Below are 20,518 nucleotides of genomic sequence, written 5' to 3' on the forward strand. Positions count from 1 at the left end.
CCTATGTCGTATTTCAAATACTTTTTACCCAGCACCCGCCAATGCCTTCTTTTACAGTCACTTTAAGCGATAATTTACAAACTTGGATGTATTGCCTGTAAACTCGATTCAGTTACTATTCATTGTATTGTCTTTTCGACCTCGTTTAATATTCTTGGAAGAATTTAATACGATTCTTGCATTAACGAATACAGGGTGTTTAGGGTGTTATATTTGTTGCACGTGCATTCCACGTTGTTCGATATACTGGCCAAACGAAATCAGTTCGTTCAACTTCGAACAATAGCATTCGTGTTTGATAAACCGTTTTATGGTTAAGGGTTAATTTTCTATTGAACCAGTTTCGGGGTTTATTTAGCTTTAGGCCAATAATTAAGAAATTTATAGTATCGCACGTCACGTCAGAACCTTTTTACAGGCCTTCCTTTAACGTGTTGTTTTTAGATCGGGAACAATTTCAATTTTGTTGGAATTTAAAATCTGCAAACTCATATTTTATTTAGAGCGCTTTTTGAAAATACAAAATAGTTAAAAATCGTTTACTAAAATACAGAATAGTTAAATTATTTTTTACTAAAAAACAAAATAGTTAAAATTTTAGTAAAAACAATATAGTTAAAAAAATTTGTAAAATACAATACAGTTGAAAAAATTAGTAAAATACAATATAGTTAAAAAATTAGTAAAATACAATATAGTTAAAATAAATTAGTAAACTACCATATAGTTAAAATAAATTAGTAAACTACCATATAGTTAAAATAAATTAGTAAACTACCATATAGTTAAAATAAATTAGTAAAATACAAAATAGTTTAAAAAAAATTTAGTGAAGTACAAAATAGTTACAAAATTTTCGAAAAACAAAATAATTTTACTTGATTAGTAACTAGCATGGAGAGGGCTCACCTGTCATTCAATTTTAAACGTTTTTCTCGTCAAAGGAATTTCAAAGTTTTTCTGACTAAAACCCGTATTTAAGTCTGAACTAAAATTGCTATTATCTTTTTATAGTTAAAAAAGCTTAAATATTTTTTCTAAACACTCCCTCTTTTTGGGAATAAATACCTTTTAAGAAGTTTTAGATTTTTACTAAGAAACTAAATACAAGCACAACCAACCAATTTAAGGGATCAGATCTTTGAATTTCTTCCTTTTGCGGTATATAGTTTAAAAACCCGTGACAAGCAAATTACGAGGTTCAAATGTTGAAACGTAGGTACGTCAAACTATATGTAGCGCTTTTTTCTGAACGAGATCTGCTTTAAAATTAAGTGTTGCCTTTCATTTTATTTCGTTCTCTTATGAATAAATAATTCTATGCAATTTTAAACGCTTTCAAAGGGATAGTCTTATTAAGTGAAATAATTTTTATCTTTGGGCCAAATTCAATCTCGAAGATTCCCATGCACAGTTTGATTGCAAAATTCTAACGATATCGTCTTGAAGAAGAGAGGGATGGAGCAGAAACATCCATACCTATAACGGTGCAGTCTATTCCCCCATCTAAGTAATCCTCCCAGCATGCTCCGCGTTTCGATAGGGTCGTACTGTAGGGAAATGTTGAGCATGCCCCCTGTGTCTTAAAATAGAAGCTTGTTCTCATACAAATACAATACGTGGCAGCACTTAACAATCGATTACCAAAGGGTAGGGACATGCGCATTTAGGTACACTGGAGACTTTCATTGCCACCGCAGATCGCCCATCATAATTTCAACTCCATCTTACTTCTTCTTTCACTGATGTCGTAATGTTATCACTTGCCAAACATTAGGCCTAACACCACAGACTTTGTGTTTGTTTTTTAGAGTATCTGTTATTGATTACGTGATTTGAAATCCTCGTGCGCTTTGTTTTTACTGACGAGATTGTATCTATGTATTGCATTTACTGAAATAACGGTACATATCCTTATCTAGAAACTACACAATAATTTTGCTGTTTTACAAACAAGAACGTTTTCAGTTTTGCCAATTAAGATCTGTACGAACTCTAAAGGATTAGGTAATGTTTAGGATCGTGTTAATCACTTGCATGGAAAACTGTCAAAAATTCATGCTTCAATTTCATAGGCCTAAGGTCTGAAATAATTTATAATATTTACTAACGGAATTTTATTGTTATCATTATGAAATTGAAAAAAAAATATTAAATTATTAGTTTGAAGTAAAATATTTCCGGCGGAAATTTTGAATTTGTCATTTAAAAAGGGAAAATACCTGATAATTTAGATATAACTAGACTGAATATTTAATTATATGTAATGCGGTAATACGGCAAGCATTTTAAGGGTGTGTTTTAATAAATGGCCCTTAACCTGGTTTAAAAAAACAAATTTGAACTTCTACATAACAGAAAATAGCCCTCGGCCACCAAACAAACCGTCTATTGAATTTTGCAAATTTTATTTATTTAATATTTACCTGGGATATATGCTATTAATTAATTCAAGCGTATAAATTGTAAACTTTGTATATTGTTTTCCCCAAAACAGGGTCGGTTATCTATTGGCAATATCCAATATTAATTCATAATTGAACCGACTTACAATTTAATCGAATTTTACGGCTATTATTTTTATACACGCTTGACTACCTACCAGATTTCTTCAAGAAAATCATTCAGTAACTTTGAACGGTTTAAAGGGATGGTTGTACTTAATTTTCTAGTGCCGTGTTTTCATATTTTCATTTCTGTACCTGAAAATGTTAAAATTGGGTCTAATAAGTTACTTCAATTGTTATTTAAAAATTTTAAATACTACCTGATGATGTCATAACTGTGTCGCCCTATTCGCTCCATAAAGCACCGTAACTATAGCAATATGATGATGTCATAACTGTGCTATTTTCTTTAAAATAACGCCAAAGATGATTTAAATTAAATTTTAAAATAGGTATATCTACGGCTTTCTTTGTAGTCTATAAATTACATAGTTTTCAGACAAGAAGGATTTATACAATTTACACAAGTAGGAGGTTATGGTTTCGACTCCACCACAGAGTCTGGTCTCCTTGTGTAACTTACACCTGAAGCCTGGCCTCCTTGTGTAAAAGGTATGAATCCTCCTAGTCTGAAAACTATGTATTCCTAAATATGTTTAGAGTCAAAATTTAATGATCGATTTATACGCTACTATCCCTTTAAAAAAGAGTAAAATAAAAAAATTAAACTTTTTTATTTTACTATAAAAATCAATCGATTATTAATTGGCAATTGAGCTCAACCGATAAAAACCGGGTTACGAGAAGACAAAAATAATATACCTGGGTCATGTTATTGGCAAAATAATTTCCCACGTTCAAAAACCTCTTCTTTCAAAAAAATAAAAAATAAATTCAATTTAATTTTGAATAAATGAAGTGGCATATAATTAAAACTACTCACAAATTCGTACGATCATAATTGATCGAGTAAAATTTTGATTAGAAAGGTTTTAGTCCCTTTTTTTCTACTTCGAACTCTTGAAAGTTTTCAATCAAATACGCTTTTTTTTTACAAATTGTTTTTCAACATCGAAAGAAAGTTATTTTCCCATCATTTTCGAAACAGTTTAACCACGCGATGTTTAACTTGGATTTTAAAGAATCCGATGAGTTTTTTTTTTCCGCAGCGTGTTTAGTTTTATTAAAGGTTAACCCGAGGTTAAACGGAATTTCAATTGGAAAATGCAGTACTGAGAAAGGTATATCGAACTCTACTTCTTAACAATATTTAGGTAGACAATCGTATTGGGACGATTTAGAAAGAAAAATCGAACGATCACGATTGGTGTTTATTCAATGCGCAAACACTTGGTTTTTCGATTTTTATTTTACGTTTCACATTTTACGCTAGTTTTTTGCCGATAAAAAACCGGGATTTCAACTTGCCACGAAGAAAAAATTGTATCTCCGCGGGATATTGACCGCCGAGAAATGGACTTGCGGCGTTTAACGTCTTGTTCTTATTATTGTATTGAATTAGTTACCTTATAAAGTGAAAATTTATAAGGCATCAATGTAAACTCAATGAACCATGCTATAGAAGAACTTACATAATGTTCCTTGCGAAACGATTTGAATAGCACTCTTTTTACGTGTCTCTGTTATTTTACTTTGGAATTGGATGGATAACAAGTTTTCGGGTCAATTACTTTCTTTAATGGATAACGTTTATCCAAAAAAAGTAAAATTTCAACCAAACATATAACTGTTATTAAATTTCAATTTCGCCAGATAGGTTGTACTAATAGATAATTTTCCATACTAATGTAGTTTTGAACCCAATATTAAACGGATACTTGGGGCTAGAATTGCTTCTAATGTAATTGAAAGAGCGTATAAAATAATGAATATATCAATTGGAACCATGTATCTATCTACAATATTAAAGAAGATGAAAGAGTTATATTTCTCCGCGAAGCACTGGAGAATACACCTATTGGATGCTAAGTACCACCTGATGAATTGGTCCAATAGAGGTACTCCCCAGTGCTTTGTGGGAAAGCCTAACGCGTAGTGTTTATTACGGAGACTTAATTGCACTAGTATTTTCTTTAATATTGTAGATAGAAACATGGTTCCAATTGATATATTCATTATTTTATACACTCTTTCGATTAAAATAGAAAATAATTCTGGCCCGGAGTATCCATTTAATGAATTCCATTAATTGTCTATTTACGTTAACCAAAAATGGAATTTTTAATCAATCAATCAATCAAAACATATTAGATAATTTCAAAATAGTCCAGAGCTGTAGACGTACAAGATCTTTCGAGAAGAATCAAATATGCTTTCAATTTTCAATTGCAAATTTGATTTAATTAATTATGAAGTTTCTACTTAAAGAAATTAAGTGCGGGACATCTAGGGGGTGCTTGTACACATTTTCCATTCGTTTTCTTTAACTCTGTAATATTAATCAAAATTATACGATTTGCAATCTCGAATTTAAACATAAATTTTTAAACCATACTATTATCATTTTATCATTACAATGTTCAAAGTTATCAACTGTAGACTGGTAGCAGACAGCATATATATTTCTCCAATAACTATTGTTGACTATAGACAATTCAAAATTCTCCCCATTAGCCTGGTATCACTGGAAACGAAAAATAATTCCAACCAATTGTTGAAATAATCGCAACAAATTATAGGATGTAGGGTATAACATCAAGAAACATTGGCATCAATTTTACAGATAGATATAAGGGTACCTTTATTTTATACTAAGAAAACCTGCGAGAATCCCAAGAAATATCGCGTCAAGACGTTTGATTCACTACATTTTTAGGAGATATCTACCATTAAATCGAAAGAAATGGGGGGAATTTTCCCCAAAACGGAAGCTTTTAATGTTTGGGCGGTGAAGCTAGTTGCCCGAGGCTGCTACTAGGGATTTTTTCTTTTTTATTTCAAAGATAAATCGGAAATGAGTAAGGGGCAGAAAATGATAATTTTGATTGTGGGAAAAAGCGGAGTTTTTTTTTTTATAAAAATCGACTGGGGGAAAAAACGGTAAAATACTTCGTTAAAAGTACCGGCCCGGAGTTCAGGAAACAATACCGAGAGGTTAAAGAGCTTACCTGAAGATTCAAGCAATAACATCCTCTGGAATCCACTCTTCTCTCTCGCTCAAGAGTCAAGACACTGACTGTATTTAGTTACCCCCAGGGTAAGGATGCCCTAATAGCATAGCCAGTTATATAGTAGTAATAGTGGGTAGATTCAATCATTTATTCCACCGTCCGTGTTAATCATCTAAATTAACACCTAAAGCTACATATATATACCTTTTATAATAGTGAGCTTGTATGAAAATTAAACCGCATTATGAACTAGTTCGTCTTCCTAGTTTGAATTAACAGATAAATAGCTAGGGGAAGCGTCAATAATTTAATTTAATGATGTCATTTAATTGTCTAGACGCTTTAATGGCTCAGACTGATTTTGCTTAAAAACAAGGTGTTTTCAAGTTATGTTTGGATTTTTTTACGAATGACCCCTTAAATTTAATTAAGAAACTGAAAAACATGATTTATAATTGAATAAATTAATTAATCAGTAAAACATTCTAATTGTAACATGTGAGGTCAAAAGGTAAATTGTCGACTCGAAATCGTCCAAAAGAACATTCCTTTTCATTTCTGACGGACAAACATCATGTATGATTGTGGGTTTTTTTATTTTTATTAAACAGAAATAGAATCATTTATTTTTAATCAGAAAATCTCAAATTGTTTTGTAAAATTGCTACATAGTACATAAATCAAAACTCCTTTTTCAGCTAAAAATTCGAATCAAACTTGTGTAGAAGTAACGGTATTATAAGGTGTTACCTGTAATTTTATATCTATCTAGATTTTAGAGTTGGAAAACTAAATAGACGAAAAATATTATTTGAAATTTAGCCCGCAGTTTTTTATTTGGAAATCATTCAAAATTTACAAAGTTCTAGATTGCTGTAATTAAGGGCTAGAAAATGTCCCGTTTTTAAATGATTAAATTCGCAAATAAAACTGATAACAGCAATGATACATGTCGCTGTTATCACTGTTCTTATTGGTGAATTTTATTTAAACGTATGAATATTGCGAATTGATTTTTTTATAAAGTAGTAACATAAACACGATAAAAAGTCTAAACGAAAGTACTAGGAGAAAAACTCAACTTTCCAAGTTATTTCTTCAAATTTCTTGTACAATAATTCCTTCGCCATCTGAAGTCCTATTTAACTGAGTTTAGATTGACGTAAAAATACCTTGTGAGGCCGAGTTAAGTTGCTCAACGAATCATTTCTTAGGCAGAAAAAAAACCTGAATAGAATTTAAAAGAAAAGGGAATCTGAAAATCCCGACAAAAGAAAATTAATAAAAGAAGATATTTTGCTTAAAAAAAAAGTCTTCGAAACAAACGAAACACGTCGTTTCTTTATTTCAATACAAATGAATAAAATTGTATAAATCGGAAAAAAAAAGAAAGATCCCTTGGAGGTTTGTAGGGCGTTCTCCGCGAGTCAGTGTCTCGGGTTCAAACACTCGTGAAAAAAAAGGAAAGTTTAAGAATTGGATGGGTACAGACACTATAATTGCCAATTTCCCTTCCAACAAATTTTTCTCTTCATAAAAGGTGATTTGGTAGAAACAGTGTGTACATTATCAGCGAGGTTCCCTCCCTTTCCACGAGGGGTCGATAGCGACCCTCAAAGTAAAAAAAGAATTACTTCAGAAGCGAATGTACATATGGGGACGGGCGGATAGAAAATCGAACACGGTGCGGTTTGAATTTTAAACGTTCTATTACTAAAGTCACCGTTATATTTCAGTAAAAGCTGCTTCAAGTTCCCTTCTCTTATGGTCGTCTAACATTGATTCCAAGCATAGCCCCGTAATGCTCTTAATAAGTATGGGTCTATACCACGAGCTTGAATCACCTGCTAGATAAAGGGCTTCTCCAGGCTTGGAGAAGAGATGGGGTAGAAATGTTCGTGGGTCATGTGCAGCAATGAAAGTATCCCAGAGTACCTTAAGTGCTTCCGTCTAGCGGATTTTAAAAATAGATGCTAGTTCTCATGAATTAGCTTCTATTTTTAAGACACAGGGGGCATTGTCGACGTTTTCGTACCATACGACCCTACGCATGGATGTTGGGAGGAATTGGTTGCCGTAGAGGGGGTACGGTCACCGTACGGAGGGTACTACTCCATATCTCCTCCAAGCTCCAGGTGCCTGATTTTTCGAAAACTGACTGTATGGCCTACTGTGACTCCATATCCGGCGTCTCCTGGTGGCTGATTTGCCAGAAACAGAAACTCTGACCTTCTGTTGTCACCATTTCAATCCGTAACCCGACTCGACCAAAGAAAGAAAATCATAGTAGGCCATGTCTCATTTCTGTTCCTGTTTCAAGGAGTAACAGAGATGGCGCTAGAGTCTTTTTTGTCTAGCATGGGCAATGCCGATTATACAGGCCCTACGGTAGACCCATAGTTACGGATAGTATTATAGGGCTATGTTCCAAGGTATAGAGAGGCGGGATAGAATATAAAAAAGTGGTTCGAACAAAAGGAGTAGTTATATGAAAAGAGACCGTGAAACACTGTGTTTTTACGCCAAGGTACATTGTCAAAAATAATTATCTATTTTCGGCCCCACGTATAACTTAAAGAGACCATTCGATTCGCCGCTGTAGAGATGAGCCCGTTCGCATACATTCTAAAGAATGAATATACGAGTGACTCACGCTAAATAACTGACAATAAGATGGGGTAATTAACTATGATTAATACTTCCCAACTGCTACTTAAGTTATAATTATTTTTTGGGTTTGAAGACCTGAATAAAGTGTACGTTATTTCACCTCCCATTTTAAGACAACGCTTTAGAACCACGGGCCGTTCTAATTATTATTAATGACTTAGTTATCATTTTATTTATTTTAATTAAAATTAATATAGTTTCCTTGGAAAAAATGTGAGATAGATTAAGCCGCGCTTGGATGGGTTTCAGCTTCGACTGAAGTTTCGTGATTTTATCTATGTAGGTTAAAAATTAATTTAATCATTTATTTCAAGAATTGAAATAATTCATCATTTACTGGGTTCATATTGCTGAACGAAGTGGGAGGGGCTAAATGGGCCTTTAAACGCAAGGCATTACTTGTTAATTTGATTCACGTGGCACGCGACGCACTCTGAGCAAGTTACGTGTGAAATTTATAATTGTAATACGTAAAAATCAGGTGAAAGAGTACGTTTTACCTCACGGTTTGACCGTCGTAGTTTAAACCACGCCTATTTTCTTCAGCCACATTGTATTGAATTTCATAAAGGGTGTTTCTCAAAGTCCAGCATAAATTAATGGGGATGTTTTTTTGTGCGATTTTAAGTCGAAAATGCAACTTTTATGACTGTTTCGAGTTAAGATTGTCCAAAGTATTTTACGGATGACCCCTTAAATTTAATTAAGAAACCGAAAGACAATGATTTCTAATTTAATTAAGGGGTCATCCCTAACACACTCAAATCATAACTAGAAAACAAGTGTCCTGAAACTCAAAATGTCATAGAACATTTCCGACTCAAAATCGTCCAAAGAACATCCCACTTAAAGAAAATAAATTAAATTACAATTATATCATTTTATGGGTTTTTAACAATGAAATTAAGCCTCATTGTTTCATATCTTCCAATTATATGTATATCTAGTAAGGTATAAGACACTGCCTACAAAATATATATTCGAAAATGCTTATGCTTCGGTTCTTGTTAACTTGCGGAGCGAGAAATCACCCGGTGTTTCAGACGTGATAAGCGAACTTTTAATAACGTTAAAGGATTTTCCAACCAAAAATTTTCTCTCTAATATCTTGAGGCCGGTTGACCCCACAAATTAATCACTTTTTCTTTCATACACACTGTAAAGGAGAGCGAGAGAGAGAAAATTTGGAGAGAAAAAAAATACGGAGCAATTTTTACGCTTATTACTTTAGTATATCGATTTTATCCACAGAATATGGCTACTGCAGTAGCTAAGCTACCTCAAATTCTTCAAGTAGAAAAAATAATTTTCCCTAAAACTTAATCTTTTGCTTGGATAAATTAATTTTCACCTGACCTTTTTCCACAATTTTTCCATTAATTTTTAATTAAAATCTCTAAGCGTATCCTTAACCTTTTTCAACTCAATATGATCGGGTTAAAACCCCACCGTTAAGACGGTAGCCAATGGAAATTCGCGTCACCCATAACTAGAAGTAACTACGCACGAAAATGCCGAATATGTATGCCCAATTATAATACTAAAGACACAGCTTTGTCTATCTTTCTTTTAGTAACATTCAGACTGTGTTTAGCCAGTGAGCACGTATGAGAAGGAGAATAGGAGAGACCGAATTCTCAGTCAGCCCACCCAACCACCCTTTCAAAGCCGGTACCGAGTTATAGCTCTGAATCAGAGTTCCGCACATGTGCAATCGGCGCATCAGAGAGGAAAAAGGTTCTGAAAAGTTTGTTTACCGCTGCCAGTATTCGTAACGGATCACGTGACGTCTGGCTTCTCGGCTGTACGCCGAAGTAGGTGCGCGTGATAGAGATATCGGACTGTGCCCTCATAGTTACCTTCCCCCTTCCCTCTTTGATTCTCCTTCTTATAAGTGCTCACTGGTTTAGCTTTAATATTAACAAAAAAACAAAGATCCGTTATGGCCTATCAGGTCACGGGCATGCGTATTCATAATATAAAAAAACCAGCTTTGTCTGTCTAGTTAGTAACTCTCAGATATGGTTTAGCTTGCAAAGCACGATTAGTAACTTCATAAATATACTAGTACAAAAACAACAAATAACAGTCATATGACGAGCTATAGTCCTGTTCAAAGGGGGATCTCCTTGATGTGATTAGTAAAATTGGGTGTATTTTCATTTAGTTATCATATTTCCAAGTGACGTTATTGCTCATATTCTTGACTATTGATTGATTTTTCCCTCTTAAATCGAACATTCCTGGTATGACTTGATTTGATTCATAATCTATTGGTTCTGGTCTATAAAATTATCATTTTTTTAAATGATAAAGAACACACAAGCATTATGTAAAAGCACACGTATGCGTCTTTTAAAGCAACTTATCTCGGTGAAATTTCTACTTTATTATTTAATAACGCAGTTTTCAGATTAATATCAATTGTTCCTGGGTTTTCTAGAAAACATTTACGAGCTTTAGACATCAAAGTTTTTTGAAAGATAACGATATATATATGCAAAAAAAGAGCTTCCATGGAATTTTTATCTCCAATATTTGAAGGCGAAATTGTAACCCCAAAAATGTAACGCTATCTTGCTCGAAAATATTATACAGTAAGGGGTAAAGGTTGATTTAGCTAATAACAGTTTTTAATAAAAATGAAAGAAGAAAAAAAATTCCCTTCCAACTAAAAAGGGTTGATATCGCTAGATAAGACGTATTTTTGTGTGGAACATTAAGCTAAAATATAAAAAAAATCACCCCGTTTAGATAAAAATTTATTCGATTCCCGCCACTTGAAAAAACCGCCTTATTTTTTGAGGAATCGAGTTATGTAAGGCGTCGTTCTTATATGACTGTATTCGCGTAATTAAGTTGTTAATTTTTTACCTATTTAATTGGACATTGCGTTTTTAAGTGAGTAATTAAGTGAAAATTAAAGGAACCATGAGAACTTAGACATTAAGTTAAGTATCATCATAAACCTTTATCAAGTCTCAGTTGCACCCATTTTTCTTTTTACTAAATAATTAGTTGGTTATATTGTTTCCCAAAATGATTTAAACCGAAATTATTTTTAACAGAAGTATATAATACTTTTGTTAGAGGGAAGTGTACAAAGAAGCGAGGTAACATCAGAACATTTATTATAGCAAGGTTACTAAACCGAATCACACACGCGATAAATAGTTCCCTCTATTAAAGCTTAACTATTTGCCAAGGCGCATGCGGTTGGGGATCAATCAAGGTTTGTGGGTTGATTGCTGAGGATTTAGTACCAAACAGTTATGGGATTCACCCTGGCACGGTGCGATGCCCATCTGAAGTTTGATAGGCAGGAGAGCAAACAAAAAGGGTGAGCCTGAGAATAATCATGTTACATAACTAAAGTACTAAGAGGATACAGAGTGTCATTCTTCTTCTTCTTTATTATCCCCTTCTGATTTTAAGCAAGCACAAATAGCGCTGAATTAAAGCAAATATTTGATTAATTTCGCAGATAATTCAACTATATTCTTTGTGTTTATTCTACAGATAGCTACCAATCAGTAATTCCAATGGTCAACCACCGGGAAGACTCCAGCATCGTGCGAGGGTCCATCGAGGCAAGGCACCACCTTGCGCGGACTCTACTAGCGGAGACTGATCTACAAGGAGTCTAAAAGTTCCAACTTGAGGATAAAATTGTCTGGCGAGGATATTTGGTCGAAGCATGACCTCTGAAGTGGACGATACTCTCAGCCCTTCAGAGAAGAACCCTTACTTCGCCGTCAGTCAGTTACATCAACAACGCCGCGCTTTCCGCGACTTGAACGAGAAGCGTCGAGCTCGCGGGAGCCGTGACTCGAGTGTCCAAGACCAAGAAGAACCGGAAACGGATACGGAAGAGGATATAAACGACCCGGAAGAGGAGGAGGAGCAGGAAGTAGCGGGTGGAGGGCGGCAAGAGGATCAAGAGGAAGAAGACGAAGGAATGGTCAGTAGTGACGACAACCCCTTGAGTAGGCCGCCAGTCGGTCAGGATGCCGAAGAATTGAGAAGACATTCTCCAGTTAATGGAAGTTCTACCCGACACCAAGATGAAGACGATGACGATGATTCCGTCGATAGGAAACTGAACTTTAAGGGTACATATATGTTCTTCTTAACATTGGTTGAATGTGCATGGCTAAAAAGAATCATATTACACCGTATCTAGTTAAAACGAACCTTTTGAACGCAGTAAATACTGAACAAGTTGTGCCAATAGATGAAAAGTGACAATACTGCTTGTTGCTAACCAATATGCTCAATTGCATTCGTTCAACACAACTAGATTTAACATTGCATGTTCGATAGGAATAGTCTATTCTTAATTGTAAACGACTAATTTTAAACGTTTTCTATTTCAGAATTGATAGGTTTGGAATCATTGGGCGTCCAAGAACCACGTCAGTTTTCCTCGGATCTTAAATTCAACTTATCCGGGTACTCGCGTCGGCGAAAAACAAGTGGAAACGATCCCGATAGTCTCGAAGAACCTTCGGCAGAAACCAACGGACTTTACGCGTCTTCGTCCGCGGCAGCCAATTCTTCCGGTGGTGGTGGAGGTAGTAGTCGACACAAGAGAAAGAACTTTCAACCGAGGAACATTGTTTACCAACCAAACCTCGCGGAAAGTGACGGAGAAGGTTCGGAGAACAACCGGGAAAATAATATGCCTGACGTCTACGGGCTCGACTCTTACGATTTCGACGATGATAATGACGCCGATGATGACGTAGACGATTTACGTCATCGTGATTCGGACAATGATGAATTCGAAAACTCGATTGGTTCCCCGCGATCTTCCAGTCCAAATTCGGATCTAGAAAGTACGGGTCAAAGGTTAAGTCCAACCTTGGACGTCCATAGAACCAACAAAACCCATCAACAAGCTGAAATGTCGACGTCGCAACAACCTTTAGACTTGAGCGAGTTGTCAACCACAACTGGTTTGTTTCGACGTCAAAGTCAGGACAGTAAAGGTAGTAGTTCCGGAGAGGAACTGAATATAAGTAGGTTACCTAAACCGACCACCGAAACTAGACCGGTTGATTTAAGTTATAATCACTCCGCGGATGATGTTAGTTCAACTACCGCGGTTGACTTGTCCAAGAGCGGTTTAACTGGTGGAAAAAGTGGTGTAAGTAGTCGGAAAAGAGATTATAGACAAACGCGTAAAGGTCATGGTGATTGTGATACGGAGGACGCGAATGAACGGGCATCATTGGTGAAGAGAGCGTCACCGTCGGGTCATACGTCATCGCCCTTCGGTCATCATCCTCAGTTTCCGTTCGCGTTTCGTGGCGGGAAACTTGAAGGACCTTTATCCGCCGCGGACGCCTCTGCCATGAAAGACTACGCGGAATCAACTATGAAGGAACTCTTGAGTATTTACGGGTTGAATGATATGGCCGAGACAATTACCAAAAATGTACCCTTGCAGAATTTCGCCTCCGGTGAGTTCAATTTAACATTTTTATATCTTAAAACTCAGCGAAAACGCCTTAAAGCAAATTTACGATGCGTGCATTTTGTGTTTTTTGAAAAACACTTTATTTAGAAATTTAAAATTTCCGTTTCCTCGAGAGAGATTTTTCCCACAAATTTCGGAATATAATATGCCCCGAAAACTTAATATGACATCTGCATGATTGCCCCGAGAAATCATTCGAATGACGTCCAAACCTAACAAAATATATCTAAAAGCCCCTAAGCGTAATATTCCACCCATCTCATAATACCAGAAGTATATAATACTTCTCTTCGAGAGAAGTGTACCAACACAAATCGGGAGTAATTGTAACAGGATTCTTCCCAACATCATTTTTCATTTGGAGTGTACAAGGTTACTAAACCGAATCACATACGCGATAAATAGTTCCCTCATCATGATTACTCTATTAGCGCTTAACTATTTGCCAAGGCGCATGCGCTTGTGTGTTTTTGTCCCACGTCAAGACAATCAAGGTTTGTGCATGTTGATTGCTGAGGATTTAGAACCAAACATTTATAGAATTCACCCTAGGACGGTGTGATGCATATTTGAAGTTTGATAAGCTGGAGAGCGAACAAAAAGGGTGAGCCCGGGAAGAATCATGTTACATGCAGCGTGTTATCCTTTTCGTATTATCCCCTTCTGATAATACCTATCGCAGCCCGGAAATATCAATAACACGTTTATATACCTGTGTTTACTTCGAAATCAGTTTGAGTTATATAAATTAAGTTGAAACCAGCTTTCCCCGAACATTTTTTAGTCGAACAAAACAACAACAACCTGTATCGTTCTCGAAATAACAACAATTTGGGTATATCATTTCTAAACTCGAAACAATCCCAATTTTGATTCGAAAATTACACGAAATTGATGTTAGCAGAGCCCCTATAGCAGCTTCGCGATTTGAAATTGTAGGTCATTCCCGCAGTCTCTCCATCGGATTGGCCCGGCTCACCCTAAAAGAAATCACATTAATCTTGTAATGTCTGGATTCGCGTAAACATGTCTAGTTATAGACGTAGGCCTAGTTAATTCAGACGCATTCTGTATGTGGATTTCTATAATTCTATCGGGTTTTGTATTAAAAGCTATCATTTCGAACTGTAGAGTTATTTCGAAATGGTTTAGACGCTTGAATTATAGTTTTCGCGTGAATTTATGCAATTCATCCATGAATAGGGCAAACGTAGAAACGTCTCCAAAAATTTATTAATGAAAATGAATAGCTTAATCTGTAGATTAGAAAGGAATTGTTTAATGAACTAATTTAAATGTTAAATTAGGCTCAGCAACCGCAAATCGCAACCATAATTGGACTAAAACCAATCTCTGAATAAAAACGTTTTAGTCGTATTGGAATTTTGTAAATGACTTAACGCGCAACGATTTGATTTTGCCATAAGTTCATAAGATATGTTCCATAAGTTTGGCACTGGTTACTGAGAGCTTGTCATGAAGTGACGTTGATGAAACGTCATAGATTCTCGTAAAGCGACGCCTGATTAGGGGCTGTCAAAGGCTTAGTACAGACTAAATATGAAGATAGACTGCAATTTAACCGAGTGTAGTCAAGTCTCGCCTGTCATTCTCGAACTAGCTCGAGCTGTAATTCTCTAGCATTACGAGGTTATAGGAACATAACTTATAAACATATGATTTTACCCAATTAGATCTTATATATTTAATTGCTTAATTTTAATTAATAATCATTCACCATACTTAGATCATGAGCCTCCCCTCTCATGATTCCTTTCTAACGTTCGCGCAACTAATAGGTTAGAATAATTAAGCAATTAAGAAAAAAATAATTCTCTCAATATGATTATCGTGGTTCTGATTGACATTCATTTGGAGTTCTAAAAGATTGACACTCTAGTTCTAAAAGTTCTGAAACCAAAACCATTAAAATGATTAAAAAATCAGTAAAATATTCTTGCGTGAATTGTTTAAACGTTTGATATTTCTTGCAGTAAGCTACCGTTTAAATGTAACTAGTTTGAAGCCTGCGGGCTTTGCTTAAAAAACTAATAACTCGTTACTTGTATACAAGCTAACTTTAAATTTTTTTTTATAAGGGGAGAAACATTTCCAAGCCTGTCAGTTGGGTATTTTGCGTGAAAGTTTCATTTGCAATTATACCTACATGTGTAGTTTCAAGCGATAGAAACCGAATGAACAAATAAATTGCGTACATTTTTCGTTAACAATTTTCAAAAACATGGCAAAATTGACGGGTACCCTTGAAGCTGAAACTTTAAAGAAAAAAAAAATATTTTTTACGCCAATATTTTTTTTTCTTCAAGATTTTATTTCACTTTTTAAGTAGTCGAGATGATTTTAAAACTTTTCTTTTAAAATATTTTTTTTCTTTTTTAAGAAAAGAGTTCGGAATTTTTAAGGGATATATTCGCATTATATTTAACAGGGTGATTTTAAGGGTTGCGCGGTGATAATTCTGTGGTCTGCAGTAAGTGCGAACAAGTCAATCTTTGAAGACTTTACTTTCTAGAGAAAGCCGAGGCTTAAGGAAGATTGAAGTATCCCGGTTCAAAAGGCACATATAACAACCTTCCTCCCTTTTTTACTATCTTAAAAAGTTAAGTTTCTCATTTTTTTTCGCCACATTTTAGGTTGGCCTCAAGATAGGGTACTTTTAATTTCAGTTTTTTATATAGTCTAATTTCGGATTAAAACTAATGTTTTTAGACGTTTAGTAGACTGACAGTTAAAAGGAATATGAAGCTTTGTTCGTTATAGTTACTTTAATTGAACCTAAAGTTCACTTTTACATGGATCGTTTCTAATAGTATCATGTCTTAAATTTTAAAATCTGTCCTTTCCATACTTACAGTAAGCCAAATCTGCGCTTTCCATATCTTCAATTAGCCAAATCTCTGCCCCTTCAATATCTATAAAAATAGCCAAATCTCTGCCCCTTCAATATCTATAAAAATAGCAAAATCTCTGCCCCTTCAATATCTATAAAAATAGCAAAATCTCTGCCCCTTCAATATCTATAAAAATAGCAAAATCTCTGCCCCTTCAATATCTATAAAAATAGACAAATTTCTGCCCCTTCTACAAAAACCTTTATCTCTTCCCCTTTTTTTGTCTGTCTAGTCATAGCCAAATCTCTGGCCCTTTTTTGTCTGTCTAGTCATAGCCAAATCTCTTCCCCTTATTTGTCTGTCTAGTCATAGCCAAATCTCTGGCCCTTTTTTGTCTGTCTAGTCATAGCCAAATCTCTGCCCCTTTTTTGTCTGTCTAGTCATAGCCAAATCTCTGCCCCTTTTTTGTCTGTCTAGTCATAGCCAAATCTCTGCCCCTTTTTTGTCTGTCTAGTCATAGCCAAATCTCTGCCACTTTTATGTCTGTCTAGTCATAGCCAAATCTCTGCCTCTTTCATAGTTTTATGAGAATTTAACACCAGTAGCGCTTGAAATAACAGACCTTTAAAAACATCAAAATTTTGAAAATAGTCTTATAACTAAGACTGGGTCGTCTTGTTCCTAAATACAATTTTTACTTTCTCTTTCTCTCTCTCCCCCCGTAATAAATTCGCGTGTTAAAGAGGGCTTTAATTTGGCACGCTATGATTAAGCCTCTTTCTGCTTGTTCGTGCTCGCCTATTTTCGGGATTTGAGGTGTTATAATTAATTTAATTAAAAACCGATCGAAATTAGGCAATCCCTTTTTTGATTGTCAGTTATTCTTAGCGCCAAAAAAAAAAAAGAAATTGGGTAAGAATTCCACCGTTAATATTATTATAAAAGCTCATGTCAGATTAATGTCTCATCTCAGCCCTATTATAATATCGTGATTGGAGGATAAGCTTTTTTTTCTTCTTATTGAATTTTTAATTTTCCCTTTTCCGAAGCGAGAGCGAAAATTTAATTTTTGTGTTTGGGAGATTTTCCGTTCCGCCGTCGATTCATACCCGCCTAAGTAAAAATCTAATTATCATTGCTTTAACGTAATTATCGACATATTTTTCTATAGGTATTATACCGGGGGTTTTAGGGTCAAAAATGACGTGAAAAGCCAATTAAAAATAAACGCCCTGAAGCCCCAATCATTTTATAGATCAGAACGAACGAAGACTTGACTTCGTCCTTCGGAATAAATAAATTAAAATTTTTATATATTTTACTGTTTTTGTTAAAGGGATAGTCGTGATCGTTTAAAATGCACATTATAAATCCAATTTTATGGGATAGGGCGTATTTTTCTCTTTAAAATAAGACAGGTTTTGTTAAAATCGGATGACATTTCACCGAGATACAAATTTTTGTGATGATAATAATAGCGGAAAAATGGGGATTTTCTTTTTTGTTTTGAAATGTTCCAAAAATATATGTTCTAAGTAATGGAGTGTTTAAAATTTTGCGGTTTCAATGAGACTTGCCCTTCAAGACTGAGAGAAGATTTACTTTACATTGTGGGCTTCTATGTTTCCCAGAAATGATAAAATACCCATTAGGCGCTCCAATCATTTTGAAATCTATTTCATTTTTTACACAAATTGCCGATTTTTTTTTTTTTTTTTGAAATAATCTAAAAATATACTTTTGGCTGATTCACTTTGTATATTAATTAACTAATTTTAGCCTAGAGTTTGACGATGTGATTAGTTTTCGGCCGATGTATAGCATATTATTTCTGTCAAAATTGTATATAAAGATCTGCTTCTTTCACGCATTTGATTTTTTAGACATGTTCGATGCAAACATGGGGACATTCCATGGTTTTCATTAAAACTAATATTTAACATTGTATGTTACCGAATTAGAAAAATCGGCATTGAAATGACGTTAAAGGGAGTATAAAGCAAATCCCAGTCTATAGTTTGACAAAATATTGATAAGCACGTCAAAAATTCGTAATATGATAAGGCTTATCCGCACTCAACTTTTCACAAAAGTGGTTTTTCTAAGAAATGTGCTGATCGAAAAATTTAGAAAAGGTTATTTAAATCGTGAGATTATTTGATTTCTTACCGTCAACACGGACCTTTGAAAACCCAGCTTAACGTTTAAAGGCCCATTCAGACTAGAGTAAAATATCACCGTCCCGTCGGTCGTCTGGTTAATTTCGTTTCGGTAGCGTCGGTACGTTCATTTCAATGGTTCAAACATGAGAGCAGACGACTTAAAACGAGTCCCACATATGGTGATTTTGAACCAAGACTGGCTATTAAAATAGCCGAGTCCAAAATTACAAATAACGCCGCGCCATAACCATAACTCACTCGATCATGCGTCACTAAGGCACGATCGAGTGTGCTAAGGCTAAAGAAAAGGCGCGAAGGAGGTGTTGCCATCTCGACACTGCTGGATGAAACTGAAAACTTTCAAACTATACCCGCGATGACTCTTTTAAGTAGTCGTTGACACGTGTCTAAATAGGCGAGTAAAGAGACTACACCGACGTGAACGTAAGATTTGTCTAGTCTGAATGAACCTTTAGAGAGAACGAAAGGTATGCTTTTGCCATTATTGGCGGATCTCTGGTACCATTAACGTTAGCTACAAACGCCTGAAATGAAGCTTCACCCGAAACATTGGTGTGTAGCTGACGAAACACTTCTAAGGGCGTTTAATAACCTTTAAAAATCATTTGAGCGTATCTAATGTTGGCGTCTCTCCGGTTTGTTTAAACTTAATATTTCTTCGTGTAACGTTTCTTCGAATATTCTTATCTATTTTAAAATGAATTTGTGCTCGTACCCGATTACCTAAAGCATTTCGCGGCTTCTGTGTACCCACTATCAGCGGGATACTTTAAATAAATTTTATATATTACTCAAGACTTTTGAGAGCTCACTGGCAGTGCCTTTCAACCTTAGTAGCGGACTCCATAAACTCTAAAATGAGTTTTTACAAGGAAAGAAGGAAAGAAATCTTTCACGGTAAACATACATGCCTATAGCTTTCCCAAAATATTCTTTTGACGGATTTTTCAAAACTTAAATAAATCTTAAACTAGTTTTAATTTAGATTAGTTCGCATAAGGGGCCAAAAGATCAAAAACTTCACGTAGTATTTGGAAATGTTTTTGCGAATTAATATCGCGAAATTGCCAGTCATAATGTAACATACTTAGTCATAATCTCCTCGTGCTATTTTATGGGGCGTTTTTCGTAGGCTTCTCTGAGCATTGAATTGCAGACGAAAATAGGAGTAGGTTCTCCCTCACAATACGCTGTAACCGTTCTCCCTCACAATAAGCTGCAACCGTTCTCCCTCGCTCCCTCCTCACAATAAGCTGCAACCGTTCTCCCTCGCTCCCTCCTCACAATAAGCTGCAACCGTTCTCCCTCGCTCCCTCCTCACAATAAGCTGCAACCGTTCTCCCTCGCTCCCTCCTCACAATAAGCTGCAACCGTTCTCCCTCGCTCCCTCCTCACAATAAGCTGCAACCGTTCTCCCTCGCTCCCTCCTCACAATAAGCTGCAACCGTTCTCCCTCGCTCCCTCCTCACAATAAGCTGCAACCGTTCTCCCTCGCTCCCTCCTCACAATAAGCTGCAACCGTTCTCCCTCGCTCCCTCCTCACAATAAGCTGCAACCGTTCTCCCTCGCTCCCTCCTCACAATAAGCTGCAACCGTTCTCCCTCGCTCCCTCCTCACAATAAGCTGCAACCGTTCTCCCTCGCTCCCTCCTCACAATAAGCTGCAACCGTTCTCCCTCGCTCCCTCCTCACAATAAGCTGCAACCGTTCTCCCTCGCTCCCTCCTCACAATAAGCTGCAACCGTTCTCCCTCG

At 35.6% G+C, this 20,518-nt stretch overlaps 1 protein-coding gene across 4 annotated transcripts in view; it reads left to right on the forward strand.

Annotated features, from left to right (window-relative positions):
- LOC149710188 (uncharacterized) overlaps positions 1 to 20,518 on the forward strand; it is a 321,109-nt gene that overhangs the window by 276,967 nt on the left and 23,624 nt on the right. For all 4 annotated transcript variants that reach the window (XM_089859972.1, XM_089859953.1, XM_089859959.1 and 1 more), the window contains 2 exons: positions 11,768 to 12,360; positions 12,625 to 13,713. In XM_089859972.1, the coding sequence (XP_089716098.1) occupies positions 11,946 to 12,360; positions 12,625 to 13,713 (1,504 nt within the window). In that variant the 5' untranslated portion in view covers positions 11,768 to 11,945. The remainder of the gene's footprint in view (positions 1 to 11,767; positions 12,361 to 12,624; positions 13,714 to 20,518) is intronic.

The sequence above is a fragment of the Phalangium opilio genome, unplaced genomic scaffold, assembly GCF_054372755.1.
Source record: "Phalangium opilio isolate 3A_F unplaced genomic scaffold, DU_Popi_V2 ptg000011l_1, whole genome shotgun sequence".
In the NCBI taxonomy this organism is placed as follows: Eukaryota; Metazoa; Arthropoda; class Arachnida; order Opiliones; family Phalangiidae; genus Phalangium; species Phalangium opilio.